Source organism: Geospiza fortis, unplaced genomic scaffold (genome assembly GCF_000277835.1).
Source record: "Geospiza fortis unplaced genomic scaffold, GeoFor_1.0 scaffold185, whole genome shotgun sequence".
NCBI lineage: Eukaryota > Metazoa > Chordata > Aves > Passeriformes > Thraupidae > Geospiza > Geospiza fortis.
In genome coordinates, this window is record NW_005054469.1 from 370,202 (window position 1) to 394,690 (window position 24,489).

General features: G+C 42.8%; 1 protein-coding gene across 1 annotated transcript in view; it reads left to right on the top strand.

The window, feature by feature from the left end:
- ISM1 (isthmin 1) overlaps positions 1-24,489 on the top strand; it is a 42,461-nt gene that overhangs the window by 5,244 nt on the left and 12,728 nt on the right. The window contains exon 3 of the mRNA XM_031062828.1: positions 18,139-18,458. Within this exon, the coding sequence (XP_030918688.1) occupies positions 18,139-18,458 (320 nt within the window). The remainder of the gene's footprint in view (positions 1-18,138; positions 18,459-24,489) is intronic.

Sequence of the window (24,489 nt, forward strand, 5' to 3'; positions counted from 1 at the left end):
CTCTCTATAATCTATTTCACACTTTTGTGGATTCTGGTCTATTCTGGAGTTTAGGAAACTTTCTCCATGAGTGAGGGTCAAAGTCAGTGCTCCCCTGGGGGTCAGGGCACCCCAGAGCTGACAGAGAAATATTCCCAGTGCCCTGGGTTTCCACAATCCTGCTGCTTATAAATGGTTGCACAGGAGTCACTCTCCAAGCTGTGTGAGCAGCCCTTTACAGGGATGGGCTTGTAATTTTCTCCCAAGATCCCCAGTTCAGTGCCATGAGTGGTTTAGCAGTGGTGTGATGTCTGCTCCCTTTGCTGGGGTGCATTTCAGTCTTTTCAGGGCTTGTGAGTTCTTGCTGACCCTTGTACTGCATTCAGGCAATTTGTAAAACCATCTCCAGTTTTCAGCTTTCAGGCTTCTTCAGCTAAGTAGGACTCAAGCTGTTTACTTTGGGAGCGTTTTAGACTCTTTTTTTTTTTTTTTTTAAGTAAACTTGAGCTCTGGAGCTTTACATTTGGTTTGCTCTATTAGGAGATGATAGTCTAAGTCATCTTTGAAAACCTGTCCATTCCACATTCTGCCTTCTTGTTTTCCAGACTGCCTTTAGCCTGCATAAGGTGCCAGTAAGTGGATGTTCACTGTGTATTTAATATGAACCCTAAATCCTTCCCTGCCTAAGAGATGTTTATACATTACATGAACAGCTTCCAGAGCAGGTGGCTTGTGAGCTGGGCAGGCTGATTCTCTGTAACCCAGAATCTCTTTTGGTGAGGGGGTTCCTCATCACAGGGGATGCTGGGTTTTTTGTGCTTTTTGGCAGTGACAGTGGAACCTGACTGTTCTCAGCTGTGTAGATTCTTAGCTAAGGCTCACCCTTTGGCATGTGTTCCTCCAGCTGTGTTCTGAGATTCAGCAATGGCTTAGACCATGTGCAGCTCATTCTCTCCTCTCCCAGGGGAGGGAACTGTGTGTGCTCTTAGTGGTTTGGCTCTTGGGCTGTGGCTTGTCCCAGGATCCAGGGGGAAGGAAGGGTGACCAGCTTTACGTGTGCTGCTGCTGCATGCAAGGAAGCAAAGGATAAAATGGGAAACAAGGGTGAAGGAATGAGGTTGCTGCACTGAGCACCAGGACCATTTTCTGGCATCCTTTCTCCTTTCAAACCTGGCTCCCAGAAATCTCCAGAAAGCATTAATAAACTTCTCTCCATACCTATCACTTGGATTAATTTCATAGCAAACTAAAGTATCCTTGGTAGAAAAATGCTACTACACCTTCGGGGTAGGATGTGGCAAGGTTTTTAGTGTCTTAGACTACTGCAGTAATTCAGAACAGGTATCCAAGAATATTTTAGTTATGGCTGCAAGGAGCAATGTTAGGCAGGAGTGAATGTAACTTCCTGAGTTAAATTTTACCAGGATGTTTGGATGAGGCATATTTTGCCAAACATCTCTTAAGCTCAACAGCTAACAGTTACTGTACAGCTTATCTTGGATCATCACTGAGAAATACCTGGCATTAAATCACAAGGTGCCTCACGATTTTGTCTCTGTAACTATAATCAGAGCAGTTTTTTCCTAATGCTTCATACCAAAGAATCTCTTTGAGTTATTAATTTCTGTTTAAAGCAAGATTTAGGATTGTTTTCCAGCCCTTTATAGTATTGGGCTATTTGTAAGAAAAAAGCAGAGTGTGTGTTCTAAATTCATCCTGAGCCATCACAGTGTCTTCATGTTCATTCCCATGGTCCTGGAGCCAAACACAAAACACAGTGGCTACGACAGGGAGAGAGGTCCAGTGACGTGGTGGAGCTGCACTGATGCTTTCCACTTTGTCTCATCTAACCTGGACAACCAGCACAAGTTCTGGAGTAGCTTTTGTTTTTAGCTCTTGCTCATTGTGTGAAGTTTGTTCTACACAGGAAAAACAAACTCCAGAAATCTCCAGAAAGCATTAATTAAACTTCTCTCCATACCTATCACTTGGATTAATTTCGTAGCAAACCAAAGTATCCTTGGTGGAAAAGTGCTACTGCACCTTCAGGGTAGGACGTGGCAGGGTTTTTAGTATCTTAGACTACTGCAGTAATTCAGAACAGCTATCCAAGAATATTGTAGTTATGGCTGCAAGGAGCAGTGTTAGGCAGGCGTGAATGCAACTTCCTGAGTTAAATTTTACCAGGATGTTTGGGTGAGGCATATTTTGCTAATTTTGATCACGGCAGCTATAACAGTGATACAACCACTCTGCTCCTGACCCCCTGCTCTTACCTGACTGGTACAAAACTCTCTCCTTTACTTCTCCTGCTTTGGTTGCCAGCCCTTAGGTTCAGTCACATTTCCCTGTTCTGTCCTTTCCCAGTGCCAGCTGGCCACAGCAGGAGGAGGCCTGGAGCTGCAGCTCTGCTGGTGGCCTCAACAATCTCTTCATCATTGTGCTGTGTGGTGCTGCTCAGTGTGTAGTGCCCTGTGGTTTGTAACATCACTTTTATGACCTGCAGGTACTGAGAGGTTCCCAGTACTCAGAGGTTCAGCATACTGAGCTGTTTGACACCTTGCTCTGCTGTGGAATTCCTTTGCTGAGGAGACATCTGTTTAACCAGGTTATGTTGGATGTAAATTGGGAACTGTGGCTTGAATCCAGCACTGTTCTTTTGTCTCTGCTCATATCTACAACATCTCTGTGTCAGCAATCAATGCTGAATTGTTCCAAAGTGGTGGAAAACTCCGTCAAAGAAAACAACAAAAGAATTGTCAGTGAGGTGGAAACACTTGTGTTAAGCTCTCAGATTCTGTGTTTTGTCGCAGCATCTGACAGCTTCACAGAAAGTGAAATCCAGAAGGCTTCATTGATAGTAATATTGATAATGATGCAGACAATGCAGGCTTGGCCTGCCAACATAATGTGTGTGTTTGAAAACTTTTTGAAGTCATATGTTATAGAGATGACTTCTGAAAACCCAGTCATGGGTAGGTATTTCAGTGGGAAGAAAAAATCAGTTTGCAAATCTCTTTGTGTTTTCTAAGATGCACTGGTTTGTGAACATTCATGCTGCAGAGTTTCCCCTCTGTTTTCCTTTATTATGTAAAAGCGCAGAGAGTGCAAGTAATGCTAGGGAATTATTTGGCCATTCTTCTCTTATGCTTACATTCTTCTGCTTTACTTTAAAATCTTGAAATACACTCCTATTTTGAATATATAGATAGACAATTGAGATGTTTCCTTACATGTTTCCTTACAATTTTTTAGGTTTACAAGTGTAAACCTAAAAAATTGAAGCCATGTAGTTTTGCTCAGTGCTTACATCCTGACTTAGCAGCTTTGGCAGGTTTAACTGTGAGCACTGGTTGCTTTATGCTCTTCTGGGTGTTTTTTGCCAGTGTTCCTTGCAAACAGATGTGGTAGTACCCAGCCTCATTTGTTCTCTTCATGGTGTTGGTTAGTGCTTATTCGGTCCTTTTGTTCCTGCTCTTACCTTGCTGTCTGCTTTAAGACTACACGACATAAAAGCCCTTTGAATTGACTGAATAATGTTCAGTTATCAGAAAGGTGACTTTTTTAAGGTATTATTTTTCAGTGGTGTCTTTTTTTCCCCCCTTATTTTACTTTTCAAATGTCAACCCAAGCTTATGGAGGTTGAGGTTTCAGGATTGTGGTGTAGCTTGTGAGCAATGTGCAGTGCAGTGGGTCTCCAGCCTGAATAGAGGCACTGTCAGAGATGAATAATGAAGTGTTAACTTTAAAGTGAAAAATACAAAGTGCTTCAGTAAAAGGCAGAAGGAAGCTCTCAGTGATGTAGTGGTTACTGCTGCACTTTAAGACCATTGTGTATATTTTACAAGTTTTAAAGACAGTAAATGCCAGGCTAAATTCATAGTCCAAAGCATAGAGATGAATAACATTTCCAAGAAACAGCGTAGTGAGCTCACTGGTACATCAGCAAGAGCAGAATATTTCCAGTGTTGGTATTTCCATGAACTTTTGATTTGAAATACCAGAAAAAGAAAGAAAACAAAGTGAAATGTAACTTATTATTGTAATGAGGGATGGCTTGCCACAGTGGTCACTTCTGTGGCACCAGAATGCTTGGTTAGAGGAGCTGGTGTGGGCGTTACTGGTAAGCAGTTCCTTTATCCTTTTGTCCTTGTTTTTCAAGTGCTTAGAGAACTCATAGCCATGGGTCATATCTTTTTTATTCCTCTCTTCTAGCAGTCTGGCTGGAAGAAAGCAGGCCTGGAGTTGCTCATCTCTAAGCCTTTAATGCAGGGAGGTGCTCCTGAAGATGAGAGGGGAAAATCAGAGATGAAAACTTTCACACTCTTGGTGGAGTCAGTGCACATTGAAAGGCAGGAGGAGTGCAAACATCCCTTGGCTTTTATGCTTCTGTGCCAGATCTGCCTTCTCAGTGTGTTTAAATTGACCTCCTTCCACTGACTTCCACAAAGCGAGGGAAGCCAATGATTTGTGTCAGCTGCAGAGCCAAGATCCTCTTGAATATGAATCTTTCACAGCTCAGTTTTCCCACAGAGCTGATAAGCACATAGCAAATGTCATCAGGACCTCCATCCATAAGGATGAGCTGGGCCCTGGAGTGTGGCTTTCTTCATGTTACATGAATTAATTTCCATCTGTTATGCTTCTCTGCACTGAAAAATCCAGGTGTTTGTTTGTTCCACAGTAGTTCTTCTTCCTTGGGAAGATTAACATTTCCTCTTTGCCAGCATGGCTGTTGAGATCAGTTCTCATGACAAAACCAGTGAGCTCTCTGTAAGTACCTATAAAAGCCAATAGTGCCCCATCTGTTTCTGCCACTGGAACCACTCTAAGAAAAGTGGATTCCTCCTCTTCTAAGGAGCTGTCACTGGGTCCAAGTCATCCATGGGACAGGTTTAACTTCCTGAATGCTCCTTTCAGGCATCTTGCCTTTGCATTCTCATTGAGTTGGATGCTCAGGTACTGGGTTGGGCACTCAGTCAAAACACTTCGTCAAAGAGAGGAATGCCCAGGAATGCTGAGCAGGTGTGATGGTGTTCACAGGGGTTTTTGGATGAGGGAAGAGACAAGGGTCTGACTCCATGTTTCAGAAGGCTGATTTATTATTTGATTATCCATATTACATTTAAACTACACTAAAAGAATAGAAGGAAGGATTTCCTCAGAAGGCTAGCTAAGAATAGAATAGCAAAGAATGATAACAAAGGTTTGTGGCTTGGCCTCTCTGTCCAAGCCAGCTGGGCTGTGATTTGCCATTAATTACAAACATCCAACATGGGCCAATCACAGATCCACCTGTTGCATTCCACAGCAGCAGATAATCAATGTTTACATTTTGTTCCTGAGGCCTCTCAGCTTCTCAGGAGGAAGAATCCTAAGGAAAAGATTTTTCATAAAAGATGTCTGCGACAAGCAGGTGAAGTCCTTGCACTGAAAGAGGCGTGCTGCAGGCTGTGACAGCAGAGAAATTGTAACAGAAATAACAGGCAAGAGGACCTAGTGATAAGACAGCTAATTTTTTAAGCTAGTTCTTCAAAAATTATTTACACAGCTTTGGTATCTTTATTGCCTTAGAAGTAACCCAGCAGCAGCAGTAGGTTTTGCCAGAAGAAACCACCATTACTCTGCTGGAAGCAGCTGCTGAAGTTTATAAAGATAAAACATAAATTTGCTTCGTTTTACCTGCCATATGCATCAGTGCAGGATTTTAGAATGAGATTGGTCTCGATATAACATTAGTAACCAGGTATCTACTAATGTCTGTTTGCACAAGCTACCCAAAGAAACAAACATGATTAATAGTTTCCAACAGAAAATGAGAACCATAGCTGTCCAGCATAGATTCTGTAACACCCCACTCTACTTGCCTCCTACATCATGTAAATTGTTTATGCACTATTTCATTTCATAGCCAGAAATTATTTCTCTTCTATTTAGCAACATGAGAGCAATAAAAATGCCTCTGTCTTTAATGTCTGCTGATTCAACTCTCATCTGAAAGTGCCTCTGGAAGTTACCTCAGTAATCAGACTTGAGTTGTTTAAGATGCAGTCTGTATATCAGCATTTTGTGCTCCTGATTTTAAGATTCTCTGGTCAGAAGAAGTCTGTAAAGGCTCACTGCACAGAGCAGCCTGTAACAAAGCAGTTAATGATTCTCGTGGCATGAATGCTGCCATTACAGTTTATTTGAATGATGCTGGCATTCTATCTTAAATATATCACTTTTTATTAGTTGGTTGAGTTATTTTTTTTGAAACCAACTCAATATCAGGCCTGGGTATGCATCTTAGCTAAACTATAACCTAGCCAGTCCATGCCTTTTGCCCTGTGGAGTGCCCGGAGTTTTTCAAAACATGTAACCACAGTGATATTTTTATAAAGGAATGTTCACCTCATGGGATTTTTTAAAGGTGTTCTATTTTTTTTCCAAGTTACAGCTTCACTTTATTGTACATGATGTCCAATAAAAAAGATGTATGTCTGTGATTGGACTTTGAAAAAGGGCCATGGTGCCTATTCCATTTAAAGGGAATGAAGTCAAGCAGTAAATTTGCTGGTCGCCCTTTTCATATTGACTGTATCTTGGCCAGCAGTTGGTCTTTGATGTTGTAACAATAGAGCAAAGGCAGAGGAGGAGGAGGATTAGGACCTCCATAATATAAAAACAAGTCTGCATTCATCATGATTTTTATAGAGCACAGTCCCTGTCTATTGGAGGTTTGCTCTATAGGCTTAATGTTCTGCAGAAGAGTACAGCGACTTTAACACTTGCAGGTGGTTTACAATTCGTCCATCATTACTCCTACCATCTCTTCTTAATTCAGTTTGTTTAGGCATTCAGCATTTGACTTTTTCTATCATGTTATTCCTTTCTACAAGAGGAAAACAGATGTTTGTCAGGCAGGGCAGAGCTTCTGGAGTATCATTTTCCATTTTGGGGGTTGATAGTCACGTTATTTCTGAAAGGCTCACTGCAGCTGGCCAATAGAGTATCAATTCCTCACCTTGTGCTTTAAAGTCCAGGCTTTTATTGGGAAAGAATGGGGGACTTGATATGTGTGTGTGTCTAACATTTGTGAATTTATATCTCAAAGGGGACCCAGGGCAGCCACACTGCCTGTGACTTCAGGTGTATCTAAAGAATAGTGGCAGAGTTTTTAAATGAGCTGTTTGGCCTGGTAGAGTCCTGGAGAATTTTGATGTGTGTTGAAATGGTATCAGCACCAGCTCTCAATCCAAACAGGCAGGAGGAAAAGGGTCATCCACTTCCTGAAAATATTCAAGATACCAAGATGTGCTGAGTGCTGGTGGGAGCAGATAGGCTTCAAAATGTGAGCAGAGCTTGGAAAGAGACACATAATCCATAATGTGCTGTTGCAGCCGTGTGTGCAGCATCGCAAATGTGGAAGGCAGCATGAAGGGAGTGTTCCAGGGGTGTGATGATGGCAGCAGCAATGAGCCTGCTGCCAGGGGATCCAAAGGCAGCTCTTTGGAAATGATCTGGGGCTGGATCAGGTTAAATTGCTTTGCTGCACCAAATCCCAGTGGCTCTTGCTTAAGGCATGATCCTGAAGTCCACTGACAAGGCAAAACACCAAGAAGTTTGTCTACCAGACACCAAAGACACCTGTCCCAAGGAAGGGAAGGGGTGAAGGGAAGATGCCAATCCGTGATGCATTTGACAGTTCAGCACTTGATCACTTGATTTAGTGTTGGATCTTGTGCTTTCTAGGGGTTCAGATTAGACCTGTGAGTCCAAACTCATGAACAAGTCACTGCTTGCCAGCTGAGCTGCAGTAGCTCCTTAGATGTCTTATTCCACTTCATCCTGCACAAAATATGAGGTGAATTTATATTTTTAGTAAATCAGCACTGAGCAAACAAACCCTGCCCAGAACTCTCATCAGGGTGACAGCAGTCTGTCCTCAGACCAAGCACAGGGCCTGTCAGTGGGGAATCTGGTTTTTAGTGAACATCTACCATGGTGGCCATTTTCCGCAGCAGATGTAGCGAGGCAACATCAGGTGCAGAAAATGCTCAGCTTCCATTTCTGGGCTCAGTTCTGTGTGTCCTACATCCAACCCAGATCCAGTGTTGTCTTGGCTGTTGCTGTTTTCCTCAGCTGCTGAAAGCAAACTACATGAGGCTCAGCCAGTATAGGGTGAGTTCTAGCTAGTTAGAGGCATCACCTAGTGTTTAAAAGGGTTTGCCCTTGAGAGATCAATAGCTCTGAAAAAGCTGCTGAAATCCTCCAGTGGATGTGAATTTGATCCCTGCTCTTCTTTGATCTGGCATTCATGGCCCTTTGAATAATGTAAATCAAAGCTGCCTTTCTCACCTACCCATCCCTTTTTCTTCTTCTGTCTCCTACGAGGATCATTTTTTCATGTTCTTCAGAATACAGCTTTGGCTGTCTGAACATCAAGATAAAACAAACTCATTATTTGCATAACATCAGAGTAAGGGCCACATTAATACCACCTCTCTGAATTTTTTTTCTTCCTTTGTGCTATTCCTACAATAAAATACAAGGGGAGTATGCAGCTGAAATCATGTGTTTGCACACATATGGACTGAGTGGGGGAAAAGAGATGCGTGTGCCAATTCTCTGAAATGCACTGCTGCCATTGATAAAAGGAGCAGCAATTACATTGTTATATTGGGTTGTAAACCCCATAATACTACCATAACAATTATTGCAGTTTGCTTGTGAGAGCTGTATGAGGAGAAAATATATATATTTATTTCTTTAGCAGAGTTGAGTAGCTGGAAGTGAGTTCTGAGCCACAGCCTTCAGTGTCTCTGCTGGTTTTGCTTTGGGATCTCTCTTTGCATAGAGCTGTTCTCCCTCCCTGGATATGGCTTCTCCACGAGGGTCCCACCTCTGTTCCTTGCCAGAGGAGGTGAGGATACACAAAACTGAGCTTCTTGTCTTTCCTCTCTTACCTTGCTGCTGTGTTGGGCTGCTGGGACTGATCTAAAGATGCATTTTGCCTGCTCCCATACACTTTATTGTCAGTGGCGTCTGGGTGGCTTCAGGCACATGCTAAGACTATAACAACTTTAAAAAATAAAACCATTTACCCTAAAAATAGCTCAGAACTAACCAGTGATCATGGGGTGGAAGGGAGACAGAAATGAAGATATTTTCATTTCACGTAAGTGTCAGATTCAAAAGCATCTGCCTTGCTCAGTGGATGTATGGAATTCATTTCCTGTCTGCAGTCGACTGGAATGCCCCCCGAGTCGTTAGAAATTGAAAATCAAGTCATGCTTCTTTAATCAGCTCTAGGAAATAGCCCCCTCCCTAACTGTTCTAGGAAAATTTATATATACATGCACTGAATTCATGATGCAAAAAGCCCGCCCTTCTCTCCAGGGCTCATCCTTTCTCCCCTCTTAGACAGAGCAGGGGTTCACAGTGTCTTGCCATGGTGTGCCACCTATCCACTCACTTGCTCTTCTTCCCCATCATGTCACTGGAGGGAGGCCTTTCTCCTGTGAATCCACATCCTCTGGTTTCTTGATCTGTCACTCAGGCAGCCCAGGGAGGTGGAGAGAGAGAGCAGGATGTCTGTCAGGGTACCTGCTGCCGATTCCTCGAATTCTGGGACTCTGGCTGGGCCCTCCCAGGGGGTTCCCCTGTCAGGGGAGACCCTCCTGGAGTGGTCTTGTGTCAGGAAAGAGAGATGCACTGGATTTTTTTGGTCTTCAGGTTCTTGTTTATTGTTATCTTATATAGAGTTTTGCACACTGTCCACACCAGGCTCAGTGCACTGGAAAAGCACCACAAAATGGCCAACAATCTCTTGTTACGAGGTCTTTTAAAGCTAAACTATCCAATTAAGAACTGACACCTAGATTATTTTCCCTTTTAACCCAATAACTGCTCCCAAAGAGCTGCAATGGGGACTTTTCCACCCAATTACAAAATGCCACCCAAACCCATGGAGAAGGAGCAAGAAGAAGCATGAAGAAGAAACCCAGGATGACACCCTGTGCCCTCCATCTTGCTTCCAAACACGACATACTAAAAATCCCAAAACCTGAATTTCCCACCCAAGTGATACACCTACACTACTCTCTATAATCTGCTTCACACCTTAGTGGATTCCAGTCTATTCTGGAGTTTAGGAAACTTTCCCCATAAATGAGGGTCAAACTCAGCACTCCCCTGGGAGTCAGGGCACCCCAGAGCAGACAGAGAAATATTCCCAGTGCCCTGGGTTTCCACAGATGTCCACTGCTGATGGCTTGATATGAGAACACAGCAAGTGTTGCCTCTGTGTGCAAATGCCATGTATGCTAATTACTTGCAGTTGCTCCTGTTTCAGTGTCCAGAGTTTTCTAACCAGAGAGGGTAAAGCTGTGCACTTGAAAGAGTATTTCCCTGCAGGAGCTGAGGTGCATGGTCCAGAGGCAGCTGCTCAGATTTCTGCTGCTGTTTTGCTGTAAGCTCCTGGGTGCAGTAACCCCTTCCAGAGAGTGTTGTGGTGCGCAGATATTGAAGGTGAGCAAACACTGCCTTCCCTCTGCCTCCACCCTCTCACTTCCATCCGAAGGAAAGTGAGCATTAGTGGGGAAGGCAGCTAAGGGAGAGGCACATAAATTATCTAGCAGCCATTTGATGGTGTGTGTGTGTGTGTGTGTGTTTTGAGTACCAAGACTAAAGTGATTTGCCTTTTTTCAGGCGCAGAAGTAGCTTTGCCAGAAGCACAGGAAACATCATGTTTTTGGAATATAACGCTTGTCTGCTTTCTTGCTTTCCTGTTATTAGCTTTTGCTTATGTGATGAAGTCATCATGTAACTTTTAGTCCACAGGGACTAAACACTTTCTAGTCTCTAAAAACATCTGCCAGTTAACACAGCCAGAGTCATAGACACTTTTGAAAGCACAGGGTGGTTATTCAGTGGTATATGAGAGGGAGACATGGAGGCTGGGAATAGCTGTTTCTTGGAAACCAACAGCTGAAGGCAACTTTGGAAATTGAAAAGGCTTCAAGTAAGGTTACTCTTTTAGCTAGGGAGAGATAAAAACTTCACTTATTAAAGCTGGTTCACCTAGTGAAATCCTAGCCATAGGGATTTAGTAGAATAAACTTGCAAAAGGACATAGTTTAAAACCCAGGAAAATAACTTAAGATGTATGTTTGTTCTCTTTCATTTACACTGATGTTTTGTGTGCTGACCTGCAAAGCCTGAAAAATGGGTTGTGTACAAAAAGTATTAATATTCTGAATTTCCTTTGCAGTTCTGATTGCAGTTTAAGGCAGCTTTTCCCATTCTGTTGGAACCTGGTGTGTAAATTATGATGCAGATTTCGGATGATGGGTGAGATTAAACTAGTTTAATTGAATTTAGCAAAGGTATAAGTAAATTCTATTTTAAAGCTTTATTTTACTACTGATTTGATGCAAGTCTTTAATAAGGCCTAAAAGGAATTAGAATTTTCAAAGAATTTGCATTTTGGCACCGCAGGTCATCGGTGTAGAGTACCTGGGCTACTCTTCAGCTGTACCTTTGCCTGTTCAGCCACTAAACCCTGATTTAGTCCTGTGTGGAGAGCTCAGCCAGGCAGTGATTACAGGGAAGATCTTTAGAGTCCTGAAGAATAACTAAGTGTTTATCATCAGCTTAGGCAACTGAAAATACCTGTTAACTAGAAGCAGAATTTGGCAACTGAGCATCTGTCAAAGCCCTACACAATTCAATTCTGTGTGCTTGGCTGGCCCCTGGATGGCTGAGCAGATATGCTGAAGAACAAAGCACCAGTGTTGTACTGTGTTAGAAAATTTGCTGAAGGGCCTCTGTTGTTTTTTTTTTTTCCAGCAGACATTGAGCTGTAATCACCACCAAGTTTCTATTATCAAAGTGTTTATACAAACTGGCAGTTCTTCACCTCCAAGCTGAACCACGCTGTTTGTATTTTCCAGCTGAATGAAAACATGAAATACAAGCAAACAACAGAGCACAGAAAATAGCTGTGATGTGAGATGTGTGTCCACAACATGTAGCAAAAAGATCTGAGTATAATATGGTTGGTTTCTCCTTAATCCCAGAGTTAAAAACCTTGTCTGCCAGAGCCATTCAGATGTGGACCCACTGTCTGCCAGTGGTGTGGAGGGGACAGAAAAACTCCCAAGCAGAATCTGAACGAAGGATGGACCAAAGCTTGATGACTGCAAGTGAATAACTGGCTCAGTAGGGGAGGAGTGGTGTTAGAGCTGCTCTGGCACTCAGGAGGTTTCAGTTCACAAGGTTCAACAAGGCAACCACAGACTTTTCCTCCACTGCAGAGGGTCCTGATGCAGTGTTAGCCACGTGCCTCAGAGGAGCTGTCTGGTACCTCCTAGATGTGAAGGGGCCCTCAGCCCTGCAGCCTGGGGATCTCTGCAGTCACAGCACACGTCCTGGCTACACATTCAGTGATCAGGATTTTCTGTGTAGCCATGAGGGCTGCACAGACAAGTTTATAGTGTACAAAGCCTAAAATTCGAAAGCTGTGATTGTGTGATGAATGTGCCCAGATGCTTTGAGATGCTCCTGAGAGCTGTTTCAGCATAAGGCAGACAACCAGCTGGGGTGGACTGGGTGTGTGCTGGGGCACCCCAAGCACTTCACTTTGCCACTGGCACCAGCATGTACAGAGACCATTCCTTCCACAGTGACTGTGGATTGATGTCTGCCCTGAGCTTCTGACTTGCAGCGGTATTTGTGACTCCATCCTGTTCTCCACAGAGACAAAATCTCACCCAGGGCCATACAGCCCCTGCAGCTCGTGTGTCCCAGAGCAGTACACTGTGTGCTGGCTGGATTTAGTCTGTCCATGGTCACACAGGCAGGTGTAGTGCAAGTTAGAACTGCTTACACTGTCATTTTACCAATTTTCCTGGAGAATTGAAGAATAATAGAGAACTGTTAAAACACAGACTGTGATTAACAGAACTTTATTATTTTTATTATTATCCTTATATTATCAACTGTTATCAGCGATTCATCTTTTATTTGCATGATGTTTAAAGCAGATGCTCTATTTTGGACCTGCTTAGTGAAAACAGTTGTGTACATACTAGCCAATGCCATCTGGTTTAAATTATTTATTAGCAGTGATTATCTAAAATGCACTCTATTATTGGAACAATTAGTTTGTGCAGTTTTCTAAAGATAAGTAAGGTTTTTCCCTTTACTGCTACATGTGAGTGTGGGGCAAGCTCATTTTAAGGAAAAATTAAAATGTCTTAGTAGCAGAGTGGTTGATGTAACACCCCTCTGACTTCCTGTCTGACTGCCTGGACTGGATGTGGCATTAATCATAAAAGAAATCTTTCTCTGTGTGTCTCTGATAATGTTTCTCAGCTGTTACCCTCACTGCCTGCTCCTTTAACATGCCTGATAGGTGCTGTTTATACTCATGCTAGATGAAAAACATAAATAAACTCCAGGAATTAGATCACCCAAGTTCGTTACACATCTTGGATCTGTGCCTCTAAGAGTCTCATGTGGTATCCTGGTGTGTTACTCAGCCTCCCAAGACTGGTTAATTTTAAAGTGATCATTTAGCACTAACCTGAAAACCCACAACAGCCTTCAAAATGAAAACAATCTGTTTGGGCAGGTGGGAAATGAAACCACTCCTAATGGCTAGAATGGTTTTCTGTGAAGGCCTCAGGCCTCATTTTGTCTCCGATAGCAATACAGCATCTGTGAAGTTTCCTAATAAATAAAAGTTTTTTGTTGCTGGTGGTTGAAGATGCTGTACAGTTGCATCATAAAAGTGCAGTGACAGACCCTCGCTTTTCAATTCAAGACCTCTTGTCAAGATCATTTTACAAGATATTTCAAAGGAGTATACAAGAAATAAGAAAGCAATGTAGCTGCAGCAGGGATTTAGTAATAGATTCCCTTGCTGCCTGGGAGCTATTAGAATATAAGTTGTATCAGTTTTCTAAAATCCTCTCAACTCCATAATTAGCAGTGCTTGCAAATGTGCTCTTGCTTTGGCAAGTAGGGAGTGAAAGAAGGAAAGGAATAAATATGAAGGGCAGAGAAAGAGCAACTGCTTCAGAATATTTTCTATATTTACAGTCATTCCTCACTTACTCGCTGTCTTGGTTGTTTTTCCAGAACTGGAAATGGTATTAAAATAAGGAAGAGGGGAGGGAGATGGACTCCTTACTTGCCAAAATTGCAGAGAAATTCTCCTTTCCCCTAGTTTGGTATTTTTACGAGTTCCCATTTCTGTTTAGCTTCTCTGTGGGGAAGAGAAGCAGTACATTTCCCTGCACCTCATGTCTGTTGTGACAGAGGGAAAAACATGATGGGAAGGCCAAGGAGGGGGTTAAAATACCACTCTGATAATTGGAGAGTTAGCCTGGAATATCAGGCAGAACATTTTTCCTGCATGCAGGGTTGTCCCTTGAGGCCTTAAACCCTGCCATAGTGAAAGTCCCACCTGGATCACTGAAAATTATCCTCACAAAATCCTGTGAATTGCTCTTCTTTTGTGGTTTATAGATGGACACAGGCACATTGATATGTACTGGCCTATGGCACTCCCTTTTTCAGAGATGGGTGTTGCAAGGTGTTTCATTCTTTAATGCAAACAATGTGTCAGATTCTCTCTCAAGGGTTTATTTCATTATTTCATGGCTTTGTCATACAACCCATAACAATGGGCTATATCTTCCTGCCTTTATATACTGTCCACACTTGGAACACTCAAAAATCCTAAGCTGTTTTTGTATTAGGAATTTCTATAATTATCTGATCCCATGGGGCTTGCAGAACTGTAGCTTACAGCCAGTATGAGTAACCTCTTAAAATCATCTTAATGGAAAGTCTAAACATTGTGAATAATCCTTTTAAATGAAGAGGGTAAAAGTGTTTTATCTTAAAATATTTAGAGCAGATGCATCATTTGAGTAAGAAACCAATGTGCCTGAATTAGAAATGTCATAACTTCAAAGAAACTGAGTCAGTAGTTCTGAATGAAGTGACACAGCTTTTAAAGGAAGACAAACAACACTGCTTTCCCAAAAGCATCAGTAATAAAATTGTGTACACCTAAAAATAAACAGTGTGAAATATAAACATGGGAAATAACGTAAATGTAAGGAAAGAAGAATATCCCCATCAAAAAAAAAAATCAAATTTCATCTATTAGCTTTGGAACACAAACCCTACTGTCTTCAGAAAGGATGCTGGCATTGCAATAAGGACAAACTTTTTCCTGCTAGATGGGTCTTGGAAGAGCTAATGCAGTAGCACAGGGTGAGCACAGTCTTCTCTTCACATGCAGTTCAAGCTCACTTTTATTTTTGGCAGCCTGTTTGATCTTTTTACCAGAAATGCGCATTTCTAATAATACTGCAGGTCAGCTTAGACATGACACCAAGAAGTATCTTCCTAAAAAAATGGACATTCCCTTCATTTTATTAACTGGAAACAAATGTCTGTTCACTCGTCGTACCACGAGCTAACTGGACCGATCACACATACTGAGCATTTCCACTTGCAGTACAACACAGAGGCCCAAGAGCTCCTAAGGTCCTTTCCCAGTGCAGAAGGGACTGTGAGGGATGGCCCTGCCTCTGGGCAGAGCACTGTTTAACCTGGGTCATTCCTGCCAGGCATTAGCCAGCCCTGCTCTTGGAGTCAAGCTCCCTGTCCCACCCTGGGCCTCAGCAGTTGCTGGCATCAGAAATGTGCCCCTGATGTGTCACTGGGGTCTCTGGGTTGTGTCCACCCTGGGCACGCAGAGGGGTCCATCCTCCTCCCTTGCCTGCAGCAGCCTCTGGGATGGAGCAGTTATCTTGTCTTCCCCATTTTCCTTCCCAGTGTGGAGCAGCCCCGTCTCACTGGGTCTGTAATTGAGGACAGCCCCTGCCCCAAGCAGCTTGGTAGTGGGCCCGATCAGCCTGATGTCATTACTTCACCATGACAATTTCCTAACTAACTCCATGTGATATTCCATCTGTTTGACACTATTAAAAACTTTTTATATAGCCCTTATTATTGTAGTTGCTGAGCTCCCCGCAAACATCACAGTGAGGAGGGGAAGTGCTGTTATCCCCACCGAGGCACCAGCAGAGCGTGACCTGTCAGGATCACACACCAAGTCTGGTCAGAGACTTAAATCAGGGTCTCCAAAGGCCTTGGCCAGCTCTAGCTGCGTGGTATGTTAATGTGGAGAAGCAGGATGCTCCTGAAGGAGCAGACAGATAGGGAAAGTATGGAATAGTATGTGAGAATGTTATTAGTTTTTAATAAAATCTTACTTTATTTTTAATAAAGGTAAGATTATGGGCATGATACCCCACTAAAAATAGTTAAGTACCACATTTTTCCTGTTCCTCCTAACTGAAGCAATTTAATCACAGCACTATTACGCCCTGTTGTTAGTCAGACATAACTGAAAAGCCGTTTAATCCTCATGCACCAAGCATGTTAAATTCTATCTGAAAAGTGTTAAGTTGAAGCAGTAGCATATGAGTGAGGAACCTAAAGTTAGCTAAGTGGCCGTCAGTTTAATTTCCCAGAGCTTCCTGCTGTGTGATCTGCTTTCTGCTTTGTATTGAATAATGGGTGGGCCACCAAAGGCATCTGAAAGTCCTTCCTGGTCTCCAGCAAAGAGAAGAGCCTGTTTTAGCCTTCAAGCAAAGCAGACTGTCAGGAGCACACACATTTTGAGCACTGCACGCATACACTAATTCTGAATTTGGTGAATTAGAATTTATCTACATCTCACAGATTAGAATTTATCTTCATCTGTGCTGTAGATAAATGTATAAAATTACCCTTTTGACACTTCCAGAGTGCAACTGTTCTGGGAATAACAATACAACAACAGTATTAATTCTGCTAAATTGCTTTTGCTCTTTACAAATGGGATGCAGTGAGGAGGGTAGAGGAGAACTACCTTCATTTTTACTTGAGACAACTTCATTTAGTCCGAGATTAATTCTTCAAGCTTAGTTTAACTCAGTGAGTATTTTTCTGTAATGTGCACAGGTTGTATTGTAACATCCCTTTAAAGGTCAATTTGGAACCTTCTAAGCAAATAAACACAAAATAAAAGAAAAAGCATTGGAGATGTTATCTATCTGAGAGCTTAGCTAAAGGTATGCTGGGGCTTAATTTGAACCAGGGGAGCTGGATGGAGATTGCGTTTAACCAGAAACGCTGGCAAAAAATATGCTTCAGTAGAGCCAGAACCACATGTGGCCATTCCACTTTAATTGTGCTTGTTTTAAAAGATAGGTCTTTAACATTTACCCTCTCCGTGCTTGCTGTCTCTTTATGAACTGAAAATAAAAACTCCCCAGGCAGTCATACTAAGACCTCAAGCTAAAATTTTTTCAGCTGAGTCAAACCCAAAACCTGTGCGGAATCTACCCCATGCTTTTTTTAATTTTTTTTTTTTTTTTTTTGGTAGCCATAAGAAGATTGGACTTCTCTGCTGTTTTTTCCCCAAGTCCCCCAGGCCAGTCCTAACCCAGGGAGCCAGTGTTTTGATACTAAATGTGTCTCCTTGGTGAGGTCAAAGGCAGTGGCAGCCGTGCTACTGGTTCAGAGGCAGCCTGCTGCAATGTACTACAAAACCCAGAAGTACGCTCAACAATAACAAAAGCATTAACCGCTGACCCACAGCTTGGTGAAATTCAATCCCACCATTAGGCAAACATGAAAATGAGATCCCAGAGGAAGGAAGGTTCAGATGTTCAAGACCAGAGAAATTGGGTGAGGAACACAGAGACGAGATGGAAGTTGTTGCAGACTGAGGGGAGAGAAGGGGAGGTTGCCAGCTCAGCGGTAGGACCTTTTAATACCATAAATTTCAACATGGCCTTAGCAGTCAGTGTTTTTGCTTAGCTTTGGAACAAAGCAAACTAAAATGATTTAAGATGGATGCCTTTCAGCATTTTTAGGGACATGTTTAATGTGGTTTGATTTGATTTCCCAGGGGTTGCTTCAGAGCCTCATGTTTCTAGGTTTAAGTCTGATGCTTGTGTCCATGTGTAGGTGCTCACCACAAGGCTGGAATGGTTCAGAAGCCTGGAAGAACTAAAAGTCCCCAAGTGTGACTCAGTTTTATCTTGTGTCAGCTGGTTACAGATCTGTGTTTCAGTAGTGAGCTGTGGGTCTGGGTGCTGTAAGGTTGCAGCCTCTGGAGGGATGGGGGCACTGGCAGGACTGCATGCTCTCAATTGTCATTATTGGGCCTTGCTTTTCTTCCCCAGAGCACACTGACTGCAGAGGACCATTCTCCTGAAGACAGTTTCACCCTGAACCCCGAGGAGCAAGGAGAATACCCCAATCTCCAGGCTGCCCACCGGCCATTTCCCAAGGAGCAGTTCCGGCAGGAGAGTGGGCATACGGCCTTGCAAAGAGATGGACCCAGGTCTTTTCTCCTGGACCTCCCAAACTTCCCTGACCTGTCCAAAGCAGATATCAATGGGCAGAATCCCAACATTCAGGTACAAATTTATGTTAACATCTGACTATTCTATAACTTACACAAAGTTATTTTACTGAGCCAAGACGGCTTTCAGCCTGGCTTCCATGATGTGCAGCCAGAACAATCCATCTCTACCAACAGAGAATCTCTATAGTACAATATAATGTAATACAGCATCATATAAAATATATATAATACATACTTTTTCTCTCTAAGTTAATGCACATATTGCAAATTTTCTCTGAATTTCTTCTTCAATACTGTTGATTACATAAGTGTGGAGATCAATGTAGACCTGCTTGTGATACTAAACCCATCTTTGTGATTGCCATTTTGGAGCATATTACCTTCATTGGAAATAAATTAGTGTTTTAATTTCTGTGTTCAATTTACTGTTGTAAATTTTTTTGTGAACAGATTTGCATTTTGTATACTATTATAAAATGCAACCATCCCCAAAGGCTAACAGAGAACAAGTATTTCAGTTTCAGCTCAAAATGCATTCTTCTGTGTGGAAGTGAGACTTAGAGTTAATTTCCGTAGCAGCTGCTTGTAGTATAAAAAAAGTTGTCTGCAAAAAACTTTGTTATATGTTATTCCTCAAACAGTTCTTGGGTTTGGAACGGCCTCTTACAAGCCACTTGCATCTTGAAACTTCAAGGATCGGAAAGAGGAAAAAATGAGTGATTTGTTTTTAATTCAGAGCCTTAAAGCAAAATTGGCATTAATAAGCAGTCTTTTTTAACCAAAACAATAAATTCAAATGTTCTTCTGCCTAAGATGTGCTTATAAAAACAATGCACTAATAGATCTGGTTTTCTGGTTAAATTAATTCCTGGCTTCTTATGGTCCCCCAGCCCACAAAATTACCATCCTTTTGATATGTCTAAGAAGTATGTATATAAAGATGTAATAGATCTGCTGGTGAGAGGCCAGCATGCTCCAGAGGGCTGGAGCACCTCTGCTCTGGAGACAGGCTGAAAGGGCTGGGGATGTTCAGCCTGGAGAAAAGAAGGCTCAGGAGAGACCTTAGAGCACCTTCCAGTGCTAAAGGGGCTCCAAGAAGGCTGAAGAGGGACTTTTCACGAGGGCATGGAGTGATAGGACAAGAGAGAACGGCTTTAAACTGGCAGAGGATAAGTTTAGTAGTTATAGCAAGTAGTTTTAGGAAGAAATTCTTTATTCTCAGGGTGGTGAGGCCCTGGCTCAGGTGTTGCCCAGAGAAGCTGTGGCTGCCCCATCTCCGAAAGTGTTCAGAGCCAGGCTGGATGGGGCTCTGAGCAACCTGGTCTGATGGAAGGTGTCCCTGACCATGGCAGGGGAGTGGGATGAGATGATCCTTAATACTCCTTACAACCCAAACCAGTGCATGATTCTTACCCATGACTGGGTGAGAAGAAGCTGCCTCACAGCATCATTCCCTTGCGTTCACCGTAGATGAGTTGGACCATTAAGAAGTCTCACAGATTTGGGGTCAAGGGCAGGTCTAATACTTGACAGGCCGAGAGAGTAAACATGTTCAACATGTGGTGGTGGAACACATCTCTTGAGCTAGGAGAACCATTCCAGAAAGCTTTAGGAAGGTATCTTGGCTTGAAAAGACAGGAGTCTGCTAAGGAAGGCAGGAGCCTACCTTGAAATGGAAAATGTAAATCTCTTTCCTCTGAATTATCATTTTGAAATTAAGGGGCTCTCAGGCAAAGATATGGGAATAGGAATAACAATTGTTTACTAGGGAAATTAAAATACAAGTGCAATAGTAGAAAGAAAAATCAACACTGACAGAGTCAGAATAGGACCTGACAGCCTGTGGGTCCGGCTGGTGGCAGCAGTCCCATTAAATGGTGGCTGCAGCCCTCCTGGTGTTCGAGGTGTGGTTCTGTTGGAGCAGGGATCCTGGAGAAGGGTGGAGTTTTCCTCTGAAGGTCCAGTGGAGGTGTAGATGGGCCTGGTCTTCCTCTGGGAATCCAGTGGGAAAGGGCTGCTCCTCTAGGAATCCAGTGGAAAAGGCTGCTGTGGTGTTCCAAACCTCAGATTATATCCAGGTGGGAATGCTTGGCTCCTCCCTCTGGGCAGAGCTTCTCCCAATGGGATGATGGAATTTTATCAGCCATGCAGTGACACTCACTGGCCAGGAACAGAAGGTATCCCCTGGAGGGAGGATTGGTTGTGGGAGAGACAAAGAAAATTGCACAATGAACAGAAGATAACAGAACCCCACCCCTAACAGAAGGCAGTAGAATACACACCCCCAGTCACATCTTGTTACCTAAGACAGAAGGGAAGGTTGGAAGCTGCAGGGACCCCAGATTGTGGCATGAGGCAAATCATGCAACATCACTATTTGAACAGTATGTAAACTGCAGAGGAGGACAGGAGGAAACAAAAACCTTTCCTGAGTGGTGACAGCATACAAAGTTTAGACACAGGGATAAAAGAGATGGAAACAGTTCCCTGGCTTGTTTTCATAGTAACTGCTGCTGCTGCTAAGACCTCTTTTTCCACCACCCAATCTTGGAAATATGTCAGCAACTCTGTCAGCAGTTTTGCTGGGCTCTGGGAACTGGGAAGACTGGTCCTGTAAACTGGAAAGGGGCAACATTGATCCCAGAGCTCTTGTGCACAAGCTTGAGCCCTTTCAGAAAGAGGCTTCCTAAGTTCTACATTTTATTTACTCTGAATTTACTCTGCTTATTTAGGTGAGTAAATAGTGATTACACAAAGCTTCTTTAAGTTCTTGTTTGACAGTCTTACAGCTGGTCAATCCTCATGGACATAAAACTCCCATTAATTCCTTACAGAGTCAGAGAAAGTTTATTTTTTTGCCTAAACGTTGTAAAAGTTGGCCTACTCTTTTACGAAAAAACAGGATTATAGTGAATTCTTGCTTGTTAAACAGTACTATACTGACCTGAACAGAAACAGAGACACTTGTTGACTTGCAAATTTCTCATCAGCTATTTAGCAGGTGAAAACAGAATTGATGCTTATTTGTCTTTTTGCACAATGGCTCCCAGATCTGTAGTTACAATTCTGGGAGTGTTGACTTAAAGAGTCCTCCTAGGACTGAGAGGCTGGATAGGAGAAAACAGCCTCTGTTTTAAGATAGCACAATGGCCACATTTTCTTCTCAAAGACTCAAAACCTCTTTTTCCTTCTACTGCATAAACCAAAAATAACATTTTTTAATGGAAATTTTACCTGGGAATTAGAAATCCAAGAAAGAGGCATAAAATTCTTCCAAAAATGCAGGTGGAAAAAATACTCCAGTGAGTTCTCTTTAGGGCCATTTCTTCTCTGGTTCTTCTGGTTCTCTGTGAGATTATGCTTGCTGTATCATGCCCTGATATGTGCTGTTTTAGTGAAGAACTAAAAGTGAGTATCAGAACACCATCAGAGGATTCAGATTACCCCAGGTACTGCCATATTTATTAGATGATAATGTCAGTCCAGCAGACTGTCTCTAGAAAACCCTCAGAAGCAACAGTCAGAGCTGCAGTAATCCAAGTGACTCTTTGCATACATGACCAGGATAACCCTCCTTGGCCTTCCTGTGGTGTTCTAGCCTTGTAAAATCTCCCATCATTTAAAGTGGCATTTTATGCTTCAGCTATGCTTCCACACTGGTTGTTGAGAGTAACCACAGTGAGCACAGACTGGCTGCTTGGTTTGGGGTATTTTGTTTCCTTTTTTGTCATTTTAACAATTCTGTCAATGCATGGAAGACTTCTAGATGATAAGGTGATTATAAAAACTGATTACACTTTTTTTTCAGTTCCTTTCACAAGTGGAAAATCCCTGCTGTCTAGGTTTGCACTTGTTTGACACACCAGCCAAGGGATGCCTATGCAGACCCTGTAATTGGTCAGGGTTATTATTCAAAGCCAGAATTGTTTTTTCCCCTGAGCAGCAGAATGAAGTCACATGGGAGGTGTGCAGGAACCTGCCTGTTTTCCATTTCTGATGGGTTTTTCATGTCTGTTCCAAACAGCCTTCTACAACCTGTCCTCTCTCTGCAGCCAACCCTCTGTTTGAAGCCAGATGTTTCAACCTGCAATTGAACTCTTGCTCTTGTCCCTCACCTTTTCTTTTTATTAGTGGTTTCCCAGGTTTATGTACTGAAACAGGGTCAGGGGGTGTGCTGCTCTGTTGTGGCACTGCTTTGCTGCTTCCCCCAGTGCTTGACACCATGACAAATGAGCAGAAAAGGGAAAACTCATAGAACTGTGGAGTGGTTTGGGTTGGGAAGGACCTTCAAGATAATCTAGTTTAATTCCCCCTGCCATGGGCGGGGACACTTTCCACCAGATCAGGTTCTTCAGAGCCCTATCCAGCCTTGTCACAGCTGCAGGGCAATAAGGGCATTTTGTTGATATTAATGTTCCTCACTGAACTTAGGTCTTGGTCAAGCCTCATGACCAGTAGAGCTGAAGCCCAGCTGGGTGAGCTCCAGTTGTAATGGATGTGTTGAACTTTTTGATGAGGTGACAGGTTCTGGGTGAAAACTGCACAGAAACAGGTAGGATTCCTGTTTAAAACCATGTTGATAACCATGTTAATTGACAGGAGTGCTTTTAAAGAAGTTAATGCCTGCTTGGTCTTTGCCATTTGCCATGAGGCCTGTGGCCACATTCACCAGCTGCACCACTCCTGTGCTGCTGTGTTTGCTGTGTTATCTACTTGTTACCTATTTTCTCTCTTTGATACCTACTGGGTTACTGCCTTGTCTTAGAAACACATCTACACAAAACCACCCACTCTAGGAACATACACAACTACAGAGAAACAAGGCTGTGTGATCTGCTTTGAAAAAAGAACTGCAGGCCTCAGCTCCTCTCCAGGTTCACCCATGGACATTTCCCTCACCTCCACCTCGCATCACAACGTCCCTTTTCACATATTTTATTAGATGAACTTTTTAGCTATCATTTATATTTGTCCTTTGAAGCTGCTGGTTTCAGTGCATTGGAAAGCAACGCCCTTTTGGTGTTATCACAAGAGACTCAACAGTGTCTGACCAGTCCTACCAGTCTCATCTCTAATTTAGCACAGGAAGAGCCAGAGGGCCCCAGTACTGCTTGTTTCTTGTAATGCCTGTAAGCTTTAACACTTTGAGGTTGTAGCAAAGCAGTTGTTGCCAGGTGCAGCACTGGAAGCACAGCGGAGCCTTGCAGGAGCTGGTTGTTCCAGCTGGAGAGCCTTGTGTGGGCAGAAAGTCCAGGGTGCCAAGGTTAAACTCCTGCCAACACCAGAGCTTTGCAGGTTTCCTTGTGTCATGCTGTAACAAGAGCTCACTGCAGAGTGCAGAATTCAGGGCTGGAACACATTTTTATTTCTGGGGTTTATTTGGGCTCATCGGAGATTGCAAATTGGATTGCCAACATTAAATAGAAGTTTCAGGTCTCAAGTCACATTGTCTTTGCTCCCAACAAAGCTTGAGGGACCTTCACTTTTCAAGTCCAGAAAACTGTTCCAAGTGACATGACACAACCAGAAGTAAATTATTGCCACTGCTGATAGCATTTTAATTGAAATTATGTGATGTAAAGCCAGATGTACCATCTCAGTCTCATACTGAACTTGTTTCTGTTCTCCTGTTATACTTACCTCATTGCTGACTGGCACATGTCTATCTTACCCAGAATGACAAGTTCTCTATGGAAAATTTGCATCAATTGCATGAAAAGAACAGGATAGAAATGCTGTAGGATCTGCTGCTTGCACAACATCACAAACATAGTTCTTCCTGAAACATAATCTTCTGGTCACTTAGGGCAATGTTTACACCAGCAAAGTGAATTCAGAAACATTGTCTCAGTAAACAGGACAAAGAACACAGAACTTTTTGTGCACTCTAGCAGGCTGGGATAATATTTATCTTCTGTATATTTTTGGCCGGGAGAAAATTGGAAGTTGGTGTCTGGAGACATCTGTGCATGATACACTTGTTTCATTAGAAATTGCCTGCAAATCTGTTGTTTTAATGTGCCTACGCCAATTGTTTTTAACAATTTTCAGATGAATGACCTTATTCCTAGCTCATACAACCA